The following is a 14,066-nucleotide window of genomic DNA, read 5'->3' on the forward strand; positions in this document are numbered from 1 at the left end:
CAATTGCAATAGATGTGGAGGCACAGACTCTTCTGGCACACTGAAGATGGAGTGGGCTGAACTTGCACATACGTCTAAGCCAATGCTGAGAATCTAAAAAATAAGATGGGGCACCTGTAATGCCTGGGGCTGCCTGCAGTGGTCTGAACCCTGGGGTTTAGGACAACATCTGTGTTCAGGCACTTCCCAGAGGCTTCTGAATTCCATCAGCCAGACCCCAAAAAACCCAAACAAACAAAAAACAGTGAGACCTGGGATCTTTACAACAGCTTTAATATCCTTTTCATTCTGTGCTTTTTGTACTTTGGGGCAACAAAATGCACCATGGAGGATCCACATGCTGTCAAGCAGGCATACAGAAAATTGCTCACAAAATACATATAGTTTAACTCACTTCACATAGCAGAATATGAGTAAGCAGTTAATTTCAATATATGGAGTAAGACCTGGAAGAGATCACATGATCATGTATCTTCAAACTTCCAACAGATTGAGCTGGAAGTAGAGTTCAAATAGTGTCTTCAAATGTTAATGTTTATACTATCAATCACTATGGAAAAAATCCAAGTGCTCATACTGACTTAATCTTCACAAGGAAAGCAAAAATAAAGTTTGCTTTCCCAATTAATCTTCCAATTTTAAGTTAAATGTGCTTGAGACTCTGACTGGTCAGGTCAGTTAGGACTTTCAGAGTCAAAGTGAGAAAATAGTACTCTCTCCTTGTGTGGAGAGAATTCAGTGTGCATTCATTAATTAACTTTCAGTGGCATTCACTAATCAATCATAAAATGTTTCATGTTCTTATATTACAGTGGATAGGTTAGAGAGCATAATGGCAGTAGCGTGGGGTGCTGCTGTACTTGTGCAAACCCCTAATTCAAGCACTCATTGTGACATAGTGGGTAACAGCCCCCCAGCCACCCTGACCCAGCAGCTTGCTGATGGCACAATCTGGAGCTCTGCTGGCTTTTTCACCACCTGAACATTGTGCAAACCTAGCGCCTGTACATGACCTGCATGGGCACTTCTTGGCACAGCACAGACCTTGCCTTTTGCTTTGCTCAAAGAGCGCATTTGTCTGCTCATAAGTTAATTAGAGCTCATTGTTTCCAGAAAGGCAGCACTGGCGAAAGCTGAGTGCCTCCCTGCTGCTGTGCCTGTCCTCCTGCTGTCTGTGCAGGAACCAGTTGTGAGACAATATGTCAACATCGCCGAGAGAAGCTGACTCCAACCCAACACTGTCCTACACTTATAGGTGTGAGAAAGAGCCTGCACCCAGCCTAATTTGTGGAATCTTTTATCTGGGGGCCAGACACCTTATCAAGAGGACTGCAATGCTGTCTGTACACTAGTGAAGTACTGGAGTGATCCTGGGGTGGTGGCAGAGGAGCAATGGGGAGAGCTTCTGGTCACCTTCAAACCAGGCAGCCATGGGAGCCACCCTGCTCCCACGGGAACATGCTTCCAACAATGCAACCTGTTGTAGGTCCTGCCTCATCTCCTGTGCTGGCTCACACATGCCGACGCTGCCTGGCTAGGGCACGTCCTTGCTAAGGCAGCAGCTGTGGGCAGGTGTGGTGTGGTCGGAGCATGGGCTCAGAGCCGTTTGGTGGCCATCCAAGGAAAGCCGTGGCCATGGCCCTCCTGCTCCTGGGCAGCCTGTCCTGGTGGCACTGCGCTCTGGCAAGGGCTAGCGTTCTCTAACCTGTGGCTGCCATGCCCACCAGTCTCCCACAGAGCAGCCTGGACACTTGCCTCTGGAGAGAAGTGCACGGCCTCTCTCCCAGTCTCTTGCACTCTCAATGTCCAGCATGTGCTCTCGAGTAAGGTTACCCCGGGAAGTTGAGCAGAGTGTTAGAATACCTCTCCTCATTTCCAGCAATGCATCTTTCCGTACTGCTACTGGATTTCTCCTTTCAACCTTTCCTGTTGTCTCCCAGGGATCAAACCACGTACTCACACTCCCCTCTCTGTGATGCAAACAGGGATGAGAGTATTTGACTGGGGGCTCTGAGTCTCTCTAGGCTACCTACATCTTACTGTAGTTCACACCTGGTAAGAGTCCTCTTCATGGCACCTGCATGCAGCCCTGTCCTGCCTGCTTCAGTGGGGGCTGCCCAGCACCGACGGGCATCTCTCTGGCCCCATGACAGGATCTCAGGTCCCCCTCCCCCATTGCCACATCCCAGCCTTGGCACTTTTTTCCGTATAGCGACTAACTCTACCGTGTTATCGGGAAGGCGAATAGCTGCTTTCCAAAGTGCAGCGGCTAATAGTGAGACACATTGCAGATGAGTCATTTTCCCATTTGGACTAAATTAGCACTCATCTTCCCTGAATCAGGGGTGCTGCTCTCAGATGCAGTCAGAACAGAGTCTGCTGCACACAGCAGTGATGCCAAGAGAAGCTATTAACATCCTCATCTCTGCTGCAAGTGGCTCCAAATCATGGAAAAGAGCATCACTTCTTGCTCGATTTGTCAGGCAACCACCTCTGCTTTCTACTCCTCTGCTCGCCTTGGCACACAGAAGCAGCTTTGCAACAGCAGTTAATTTTTCATCCAAAAATCCATGGCATTGTCAGGGTGATCCATGTCTGCTCCCCTTCTCATGCCTGTATCAACCATCTGAAACACAGCAGCAATGAGCTAGATTTAGATAAAGAGGATAAACGAATTATATATCTCAGAATAGTGCTTCATACCCATCTAAGTCAGAGCTGCTGGCTCTGATACGCAGAAGACCAGATCCCAATGAGAATTAAAAAACCACAAAAAGTAGTTTCAGCCACATCAGCTCCCTGAGCAAATTCTCTCTACCAAGGACTTGAGAACAAAGCCTGGGTAGGTCAGAAGCTTCCAAAGTTCAACACGGGGAAGTGCAGAGTCCTGCTCCTGAGGAGAAGCAACCCCATGCACCAGCTAGACATGCTGGGGACTGCCGAGCCCGAAAGCAGCTTGGCAGAAAGGGACCTGGGGTTCCTGGTGGACATCAAGTTGAACGTAAGTCAGCAATGTGCCCTTGCAGCAGAAGCTAATGGTGTCCTGGGCAGCATTAGGAGGACCATCTCATCCATGTCTATAAATACCTGAAGGGAGGGTGCAAAGAGGACGAGCCAGGCTCTTTCAGTGGTGCCCACTGACAGGACCAGAGGCAATGCGCACACACTGAAACACAGGAGGCTCCTTCTGAACATCAGGAAATGCTTTTTTACTGTGAGGGCGACCAAGCACTGGCACAGTGCCCAGGGAGGTTGTGGAATTTACATCACTGGAATTTACATTCCTTGCTTAGTAAACATCTGCAATGAGGCTTACAGCCCAGGACTAGAGCGAAAATACAGAGAAACTAACACAGAAGTCTCTCTCCCAAGGACTGGGAATCCAGCTGTGGATTCAAACTAATCACCCTTTCTGAAGATGACAACAGCTCTGAGCCAGGAGAATTTTCCCTCCTCCAGGCAAGATGCCAGGATAAGGAAAGCAGCAGCAGTATTTTCTCTGTTGCATCTTTACACTTTTTCAACAGAGAATTACACTGAAACTCTAGAGAAACAAACACAGACAGAGCCAAATTTGTGTGTAACTAATGCTTTGCTTACTCTGTCTATTTCTATGCTTTCTACTCTGCACGTCTGAAAAAGGGGTAAAATGGGCCATAAGCCAACAGGTCACTGCCAAAACCAACCAAACAGTAGTCAGTGGAGGACCTGCAGTTTCAAACCACGTTCGCTTGCTCCAGCAAACCTACATCCTTCTCCCCTCATAGAGACAGGAAAAAAGACAGATGTTTTATTATAGCTTTTTCTACATAAATAGAAAAAAAAAAGCAGTTTAATGAGGTGAACATCTGTTCCAGCCCAGCCTTGAGACAGGGTTTCATGTGCTGATGCTGGACAGCCAAATCCAACAGACAAAAGCATCGCCATGATGTTCTGTGTACAGAACAGCAGTTGAGAAAGGAACTGTTTTGCCCCTGCTCAGACCTCACAGAGACATTTTAGTTCATTTTCTTGCGCTTCCGTTGGTTCCCTGATGCCTTCTGCACAGGCAAGGGGAGAGAGAGAGTGCCCAGCTTGTGGTTCTGATCATTCTCAAGTCCCGGCAGCCCCTTTGCCTTGGAGACCTTCAACCTCATGGCCTTTGCGATGTCCATCATCCTGGAAAACACCAGAGAAATACTGTGTCAGCGGGGCACACAGGTCTTCTGTAGCATGACACAAGATCAAGAGCTTTTTGCATCAAGGGAGAAGCCAGGAGGCATCTGGCAGCAAGCAGGATGCATTCTCTGCATCTCAAGGATACCAAGGAGACAGAAGCTGGAAGTATTCAAAGGCTACAAAGGCTAGCCTTCCTGCGGAGGCCAGAATGCTACTGAGCTGTGCACCACCACCTCGGAAAGCGTTATAAACCCAGATTGCCTTACTCAATGGCCAGCTGACTTGAGAAAAAATAACGCTGCTCTCCACTTCCCTACAAAGAAGAGAACAGGTGTTATTTGTTCAGCTGCTGCTGCTGGCAGCCCATGTTTACTTCCCAGTGCACTCATCTTCCATGCGTGGTATGATGAATGGAACCTAGTACAGCAAGAGCATCTCCTCTTAGCCACTAAAATTCAGCATCCTTAGCTGTAAAAAGAGGGGCTTGTTTGAGATACACCTTGCCCAAGCTCTTCACCCTACACAAGCCAGAACACACCTGGAGGCTTGTCAAACAGAGAGAACAAAGTGCATCCAAAAGGAAGCTAGCAGGGAAACAGGTGTCCTGGCCTCAGCTGCGGTCCTGAGAACACACAAGTCCCAGAATCCTCCCAGCTGGCTTTATTATCTTGAAACAAACAGATTCAGTTGGAAAGGGTTCTTCAGCCAAACCTCCCACTCCAAGCAAGGATCATCCCATCAAGTGGGATGATGAGAGCAGTTCCGATCAGCCAGTCCACTGTGCTTGCTGGGACACATTATCCACAGAACAGGACAGGGTGGGAGAGAGATACCAATGAGCATGGTTGAACAGTCACTAACGGGGCTACCTGATCCCTTCCCAAACAGCATTAACAAGCTGCCTGCTGAGCTGATGTCTGCTTGCTGGGAGACTTCCCAGCAAGCACAGTGGACTGGCTGATCGGAACTGCTCAATTCCTGATTTATTCTGCAGGGGCCAGAGGCAAACAGCGCAAACAGCTCCCAAAGCTGGAGGAGCTGGCAGGAGGCTCCGGCTGACACCTGCTGGGAAAAGCAAGTCTTGCAGCTAACAGCAGGTGCACGACACTTCTGTGTTCTTCCATGGAAAATTAAAATCTAGAGAACAACTGCCCCCAAAACCTAACACAGCAAGGGTTGTTTGCCCTGAAGCTTATTCTGCAAGCTGTTTTCTACCCATTCACCTTCACTGGCCTGATTTGGCCAGCAGTTCTCCCTACAACCTCTCCCCATGATGCTTTGCTGAAAAGTCCAAGTCCATCAGTATTTTAGAAACAAAACCAATCTTCTCGGTGCCAAGCCCAGAGTGGGTAAATTTTAGGCACCTGGGAATCCTCCATGTAAACACCATGTAAAGTACAGGCTCACAGTGCAACTGTGAGAAAATAATCCCTGTTTCTAGTTTTCCTATTGCAGTCATCTGCAAACCTGCGCTTACACCCAGACTGGTACCTAACAGGAACTGGAGCTCTGCAGGAAGAACGGGCACAGACGACAGGAAGATGAAGAGTGGTATGATTTGTCAGGCAAGAAACGGGGCTGGGTGGCAGTGGATAGGTCTTGTCCTGGAATTTGCCCTGGCTGCCCATTTTGGTGCTGCGTGCCTCAGTTTCCTTCACTGCAGAATAGCTGAAGAGCCTCTTGATGTACCTGAGGACCTCTTTGTGACAAGTGCCCTTTCAAAGTTTGAGATGAATAACCACCCTCCTTTACAAGCAACAGGGCCTCCAAATAAAGCTTCAACAGTCATAAAAGACAGTTCAATTACAACAAAAGGGACTCACTAGCAGGTATCACTGTACTACCCAGGTGCCAGAGAGGCTCCAGAGCTCTCTCCCCAGGCTCTTTGTAGGAGGATCACAGCATATCTCAGCAGGTATGAACAAACAAGACAACTCACCTGCTTTCTTGGAGCTTCATGTCATTCTGCAGATTGGTGAGGTCTGTTTGGAAGTTGTTAATGTGCAGAGCCAATGCAATGACGTATGCTGTGATTTTAGCCTTCATGGATGCAGAGATTAAATTCTGGACACTGCATGGCAAAAGGGAGAACACATGAGATGTGGAGTGTCAGTGAACCCAAAACACAACTCCCATGAGGTGCAGACAAAACCCAGTTAGACACGACTAACTTTTGCTAGGCACCGAAAAAGAGCTCAAAGCAACAGAGACCTCTGATCACAGGGGCCTCTGATAACAGGCTTCTTTGTCCTCCTCACATGCTCCCGTTTCTGTTCAGAAGTGCAGGCCCCTGGGGTTGTTTATCACTATGCAGCCTTGACAAAATCACCAACGAATGGCATGTCAGTCTCTTTGGCAGGCTGGTCCCTTGCAAGAGGAAAGCAAAGGGAAGCTGTTCTGAAGGCATTCAGTGTAACTACTAATGGCACCTCAAATACACAATCCACACAAAGCAGATCCCTGGCTGGCAATCCTCCCTCGTCACTGGTTTGAGCCTTCAGACAAAAGCTGGCCCATTTATCCTCAAATTCTCTGCTCATCTCAGATTAACAACAGCAGTGCAGCTGTGCAATAGCTAAGCATCAGCATTCTAGGCAGAGAGGCTGTTGGCTCCCCGAGTGTGGGGAAGGCACTGTGGCAAGAATGAAGATACTATTCACTCTTGCCTGCATTTTGGTGCTTCCACTCAACATGACTGCTGAAAACATTTATCTAGATTTATAACTGCATAGTTGTAAGCGGTATTCTTCTTAAGGCTGCAGCCAAGGGCCACCTGGTCAAAGGCAGTCTCCGATAGCTGCCCGAGGTCCTCCCTGCAGTGAGACAGCACTCGGCACCACACAAGTGGCTCTGACACTGCTGGAAAGGAGGATCTTGCAGTAGCTTCCCAGCCTCTGCTCCAGTCATGGGGTGGTGGCTTCTCCTGGCTGATCTCCATGGCAGGACCAGACCCTACCTTACTATACCAAACCTTGTCACTGCTGGTGGGGCAATGCCTGGGAAAAGCTAAGGCAGAACTCTTTGGCCTGTAAACATATACGTGCAATGGCATGGGTGTCATCCCAGCGTGAGTTAACCAGTGCAAATCTTTACGGAATTTTGTCTGTGTAGCTTTCAATGGAGAATCCAAACAAGTCAAATCAGGTCTAGGTTCATGTAAAAGTGCCCCTGTTATGCTAACTAAACTATGTGAGTATAAGTAAAGCACCATTATTTAGCCACTACACTACCTCTGTCCTGACCCACTCTGGGATGGTAGAAGAGCTGACACATCCATCTGTCAGCTGCCTTGGTTCACAGTGAAAATGTATGTGCGGACAGCTGCCTGTTTAGCTGCACAGTCAAGAGTCAGCTGCAAAGCAAGCACCCGTTCTGCCATCCTGTATCCAGAAATGTCAGGCAGATGGCTGGGCACCCCAGTTGGTCACGCTAGCTAAATCCACAGGCTTGCTTTTGCACACATGACGCTGCTTCTTCCAGTCACGTTTTAGACCTGCATTGTCTAAAATGGACTATCACCAGCCACAACCCAGTGTTCTACAGGGCCAGGGGTGTGAAGCAAGAGAAGCTACTGCCATCTTCCATTTTGGTAGGAGGTTTCCTGATGATGTGTCCATAGCCCTTCAAGCTGAACTCTGCCGTATATCTCTGCCTTACGAACATCAAAGCAAACATAGTTCCTTACCTGCCATTGTTGTAGGTCAGTGAAGTGAAATTCTTCATGAGTTTCCTGCTAATAATGTGTGGGCATTCAGGACCCATTGGATCTAGGACAGAAAGGCGTTTTGCAGTGCAATGAGAAACACATACCCTTCCTTGTACTGCCCATCTGCAGCTATCATATTAGCACATTTATTACCACGACATTTATGGCCTTTTCCCAGGAACACACAGAACCTAAAAGGAACCTGGGCACTTGATTTCTAGGTCTCATCATTTTTCAGGTCAGAAAGAGGCTTCTAAGAGCTTTTATTTTCTTTACAAATGGGATCTCCCACTTCAATACTAGACAATCTAAAATGCATGCATTTGTGCCTACACATATATTTCTTTTAATAGATTCTTGCCTTTTAATATATGGTCCTGTCACAAAATATTATTAAAACAGAAACTACACTAACAAATTCCTATTAGCACCAAGACTAGACATTTCCACATCCTCCTTGACTAAATCCTACAGGGTGACTCCTGTGTCTCCAGCAATGCAGGAAGATATTTACGGACAGGCTTGCCATTTCCTCCTCCACCACACCCCTGCCATTGAAAATGCTAACAACGACATTTTCAGCACTGACAAGGAGTCTCAGATACACAAGTTCTATGGAGGATGGCAAGACTTGAAAATCTCAACCAAAATATTTTGTGCAGTGCTTTTGAGAACAGCAGTTCCTGCCATTTTAAAGAAAGATCCTGAAGACAAAAGAGGTATGGTCATTGTGATCCACACATGGAGCTAATAAGTCTCAATAGCACAAAAGGAGATATAAAGAATGTACTGTGTACTGTATGCCTCTTGCACCTGGAATATGGAGGCTGGATGAGGGAGAGAGCTGGTAATTTCCAGCCTCTTGGCTTAGGACTAAAGTGTGAAAATATAAAAGACATTTATAAGTACAGAACTGTCGATAAACTAGAAAGAATCTCAAAATTTCCAATCTAAGCTACCCTGTCTCCTACCAAGAGGATCTCATGGTGCCATCCTGATGCACAACAGTTACGAAAGGACCGAAAAGGATTGGACATACATCTCCCAGCAGACGCAAATCTAACAACTCTCAACAACACAGAGCTCCTCAACCTCGGTATGAAACAGGCTGAAAGCAACTGCTGCAGCTAGCTGTTTGATCACAGCTCGTTCTGGGCAGCTTTACTGTTTTCTACTTCAGTAATTACAAATCAAGTCTCAGCAGGTAGCTTAAAAGTGGAGGAACTGAAAACTCTCTTACGCTTCTTCTTGATCACTTTCAGGTAGCTGAACTTAATAAGGGTGTCCAGGAACCAGAGGCATCGGGCTTTGTGATCTCTGCTTTTCTCATCAGCAGGCAGGAACTTCAGCTCCTCTAAAACAAAGGAGCAATGGCTGAAGGAGAAAGAGGGGGAAGGTGAGGCTCAAAGAACCAGGGACCAGTTTACATCATCAGGACTTCAGTGCTCAGCTGTTTGAGAAGAGTTCCTTGGACACCTATAAAGGATAGCCCAGGAAGCTGCTTTGTGAGCACAGAATATTCAGCCAGCTGCTTTCAGTATGCAGCTACTAATAAGGTCCCCACGCTGCAGAAACTGCAGGCTCTGAACATGGCACACAGACACACCTCTACTCTGGCACAGGCAGACAGGAAGCACATGGAGTGAGTGAGATGTGGTTTGTGCTTTTCCTGCTCACTTCAGTGCCTCAGCACAAGGGCTTAACAGCTCTAAGTGTACATCCATGTCAGCTTGCCAAACCACAGCAACTTCCACAGCAAGTCAGTACTTGGCTGGGACATGCCCAGCCACAGGCATAGCATGCTCAGCACAGCTCTGTGGTCCCCTTCTAGGCACCTGCCTTCAGACTCCACTTTGGATTCCTCCACTCTCTTCCTCTGCAATCAGTTCCCCAAAGGGCAGCCATACTGCTGTGCACACAAGTTCCTCACCTGTAAAACTATACCCCGTATTCCCCAAGGTTGCTCAGCCATGCTTGGATCAAATGTCCTCCCTCTGCACTGAAAAAAATCAGCCTGGGTATTGTGGAGCTGGCAGCAGGAGCCATCCTGCCCCATCGAAAAACTAGTTTCACAGGGCCCACCTCGACTATTACAAGGCTGTTTGCAGCAGCATTACCTTTTATCCTCTGTTTTCTTGGTGATTTCTTCTGGAGTGATGTTAACAAAGACTGCTGCTGGAACCTGCAATGCTTCATACTCTGCTGGGGACAGAACTGGAAGGATTTTAAAGAAAAGAACAAGCATGCCTTTTCTCTCCCTTCTGGTCTGAACTACACCGAGATACGCTCTGTCCACTCTTGCTTTAGGAGGTGTGAGGCAGGGAAGGAGGGAAGGAAATTATAAATAGGCAGGATGTAATGATAAGATTAGGAAGCTGGCCAATAACAAGGTCTCTATAAAGGACTGTGGCTCAACCACAAATCAATTCTCCTGCATGGCTGACCTCATTACTATTTCCAATCAAGCTTCTGCCATCAGGGAGGCACATCATCCTGCTCCCTGTAGGAAAGAGGCAGGATATAGGACTTGCAGGCCCAAAAACCTCAACACAGCATGTCCCCGTTCTCAGCTTTTGCCTTGTGAGGGGAGAAGGCTCAGCTCATTCACACACCTAGCAGCACTCACTCCCGCATGCCAGACCACTGGCATTGAGGCTTACAGGCGTGGGAAACCACTCTGCCACAGAAAAAGATACTGTCCTCAAACTTGTAAACATTTTCTGGTTTGTCAGCATCTTCATTACACGGTGGGAGGAAGATGGAGATGTTCTGTACATCATCTTGGGCCACATCCTGGATCAAAGCTTTGAAGGGAAGCGGGAAAGAAGAGAGTATTTGGACCATGCAAACAAAAACACAGAGAACATGACCGCAACCCAAATCCTTCCTTTAAACACAAGTCTACTCAATGCTGGTTCTTGGGTCAACACCAGTTTAGTCACAGCTGGAGTTTTAAAAGTTTAAAACTCCAGTTCAGTTTATCTCACTTGGGACAGTAGTAAGGAAAATGCTACAGCTCTTCCCCATTTTGTTTCGTTACTGCCACATGTAGGTGCTGACTGTACAGAAAGCATTCCAGTAGGCACAGAAAGGCTGAGAGCTTTTGATATGCCTGCTATGTATTGAGCATACTGGGTTTTAGACTGGTGTCATCACTTCTACCACGAACTTTCTGCTCCTTAAAATTTAGAATAGCCACTCCAGACTAGAGAAAAATCTCGGGAAGAAGTGCACCAAGACAAACTAGTGTGTGCTGCTGCACCTTTTGCCTGCAGGGTGGGCAGAATATGGTTTTGGCACCCTGGGTTCCATTGGACATCCATTTGGCACAAAGCAGCTCTGAGAGCACAGTCAATGTCCAACCTGGAACACAAGGGACGAGAGCTGACGGGTTCTATAGTCAGCAGACATCTCTCCCATTCATAGCCAATGAAACTCAGAATCCCAGAAGTGCTGGTGGAAAGGAGCTCTGAAGGTCTCCTGTCCAACCTTCTGCTTGGAGTAGGACTGTCTACAGCATTACATCAGGGCAGCCCTGGCTTTGTCCTGCCGAAGCTTGGAAACCCCCAAGGATGGTGACTCCACACCTCCACACCTCTCTGGCGACCTGTCCCAGGGCTGCACCACCCTCCAAGGCAAGAAGGTTCCCTCAGTCTTCCACGTGGACCTCCCAAGGTCCAGGAACCACTGCAACTTACGCTGTTGACCCTTGTTGGCACTGCCGAGAAAGGTTTGGTTTTGACTGCCATTCAGGTAGCTGTGGGCTGCTGTTAGATCCTCCTTGGCCTCCTCTTTGCCAGACTAACCAAGCGCAACTCCCTCTGCCTCTCCTTGTCAGTTGTGTGCTCCAGACCCCTGCCTGTTCTTGTTGCCCTGCCATGATTCCTCTGTCATTTCTCCACCTCATTCTTGATCAGGGTGGGGGCACAGGGGGGTGCACAGGCTGGACAACATAATACAGATGCAGCCTCACCAGCACTCAGTAGTAGGGCTATCAACTCTCCTTGAAACACCACATCAGAGTGATGCTTTGGAGAGTGAACTTTCCCTGCAGTAGTGACAATAAGGCCACAGCAGACTCCCCGTTGCTGTAGGCTCCTCCATAGCAGAAGCCCAAGTCCATCAGCCCGGCTCACAACAGCACTGGGGACGGCACTTGATGGGGCTCTGACCTGGTTTAGAGCATGGACCATTTTCCACAGACATGCCACTGTGAAGCCAGGGTACAGTTCACCTTAATGAATATTCAGCATCTCAGTTCAGACCAGGTGAACGTACTGCCTTGATCCCAGTAAACTGATACCCAGGGACTCCCAGAAGAGCTCCCAACAATGGGCAGGGACGGACACTGATGCCACAGGATCCTTCCCTCATTCAGGCAACTCCCACACTAAGTCTAGCAGGATCAGAAGGAAGCAGTTCCTTTTCCACCAGAAAGATTTGCAAGTTTCCCCACATGTGCCTTCTCAGCTGCTAGGCCAGCTGCTTCCTTGGCCACTCGAAGAAAACCCCTTTCTTCTTCCTACCATACTTGGCAAGGAACAGACAGAAAAAGGCACTTCTGATTCCCTTCATTAAACCCTGAGACAATATTCTTACCTGTTACTCCCTTTGCATCTATAATGTTTGCTGCTGCTTTTGTCACAGCAGTATTCAGAATATCATTGCCCACTGCATTCATTCGCCGAGTGTTCAGAGCTCGCTTCTGCTTGCTGGTACCAAAGGCCTCAATGCACAAATCCATCTGTGCAAGAGAGAAGCAAATTAAAACACACTGCTGAACTGAAGACACTTTGCATCTAAGAGACAAACTCAGCTAACCACCATTTGTTCCACATTCACATTCTCTAAGAAAACTTCAAACATTTCACTGGGCACAACCCAACCATAGAACAAGCGCTGATCTGCAAGGGGGCAGGAAGTAACTGGGATTGTAATCAAGTCTGAAATAATTATGAAAATATTGCCAAGTTAAGCACTAATAATGCGCTGTCTTATAGACTTCCAAGGCACAGAGAGAGTGCTGAACCTGCACAGGTTTACCCTGCAGTAAACCAAACACCACAGTCTCAGACAAGTATCATCTGCCACTGTTAGCTGGATAATCACAGTAGAATACGATATGGGGTTTCAACTTTACCTTCTCCCTGTAGGATTTATTCTGATAATCCTTCGTGTCGTCAGGTATTAAGTTATCTATAAAAGAACAAAAGTTAGTATGCTTGGCTTGCAGCAGCCAGGACAGCATACATATTCGGTATCCCTTTAGCTCTAATCCATTACTGAAAGACTTGGCACAACACTTTAAGATCTCCTCCATAGGACTTTGTCAATTAAAGAACACACTGAATTTAAGAGTATGTACCTAGAACAAAAAAGGAAAAGCAGGCCAATTTTTGCTATAAAGCCTATGAGCATAATGCATGGATTGCAGCAATACTCAGGTCCTGCTGCACAGGGGAAAAATAAACTCCCAAAAGACTGTATTCTTTGGGTTATCCTCCTGGGTTCAGTTACAGAAAGCAGTTCTGCTAAAGAAAAGCTCTTTTGATTTTCAGTGATCCAGTCCCTTCACCTGGCAATTTCCAGGCTTCCCTCAGCAGAGCATACCTAGACAAGGCTGCACTTATTCTGAACAGTGACAACTTTGTTACTGACTCCAGCCCTTCCACCCTCCCACCCATAACGCTCTCTGCTTAACTCCACCCTAAATTTCACCTTGCTTCCTTCTCTCTCTGTTTTTCACATCATGCAGTGCCTTAGAAGGAGAGTGCAATGTATCCTCGTTCCTCCATGCTGAGGGAATAAGGCAGAAATGAGGAAGAAAGAGCAGCCAGGAAGACAATAGAGAGCACTGCTGTCAGCAACCAAGCAGTCAATAGGTCTAGCATGCTGTGACTTTGGTGCTGGGGTTAAACACAGTATCTTCCTACCTGACAGCAAGGGCTGCATGTTGAATATTTCAGCATTATAGACTTCTATTTGCCCAGAGTCCTTGTCTAACACACCAACAAAATACCTGGGAAGAACAGGGGCAAGTGAGAGACAGTTCAGTGAAAGTGTTTTAAAATACATGGTGCAGAGCCATGTATATTCCCCATCCCCTGCCAATTGTTTTGCCTTGCAAATACAAGTGTTCCAAGCACATTCAGAAAGTCACAATAAACCAACTTACCTCCAAGGCATGCTATACATATATATA

The 14,066-nt window shown here is 47.3% G+C and overlaps 1 protein-coding gene across 1 annotated transcript; it reads right to left on the bottom strand.

The window, feature by feature from the left end:
• Positions 1-3,828: 3,828 nt before the first annotated feature.
• Positions 3,829-13,883, bottom strand: POLR1E (polymerase (RNA) I polypeptide E, 53kDa; the record flags this gene model as incomplete). Its single annotated transcript, XM_009574326.1, has 9 exons — positions 3,829-4,158; positions 6,098-6,229; positions 7,844-7,925; positions 9,105-9,238; positions 9,982-10,078; positions 10,561-10,668; positions 12,464-12,608; positions 13,005-13,060; positions 13,798-13,883. Coding segments are annotated over 9 exons (1,000 nt in total), but the record flags the coding sequence as incomplete, so codon positions are not given.
• Positions 13,884-14,066: the final 183 nt, after the last annotated feature.

Source organism: Fulmarus glacialis, unplaced genomic scaffold (assembly GCF_000690835.1).
Source record: "Fulmarus glacialis isolate BGI_N327 unplaced genomic scaffold, ASM69083v1 scaffold13870, whole genome shotgun sequence".
Lineage (NCBI taxonomy): Eukaryota > Metazoa > Chordata > Aves > Procellariiformes > Procellariidae > Fulmarus > Fulmarus glacialis.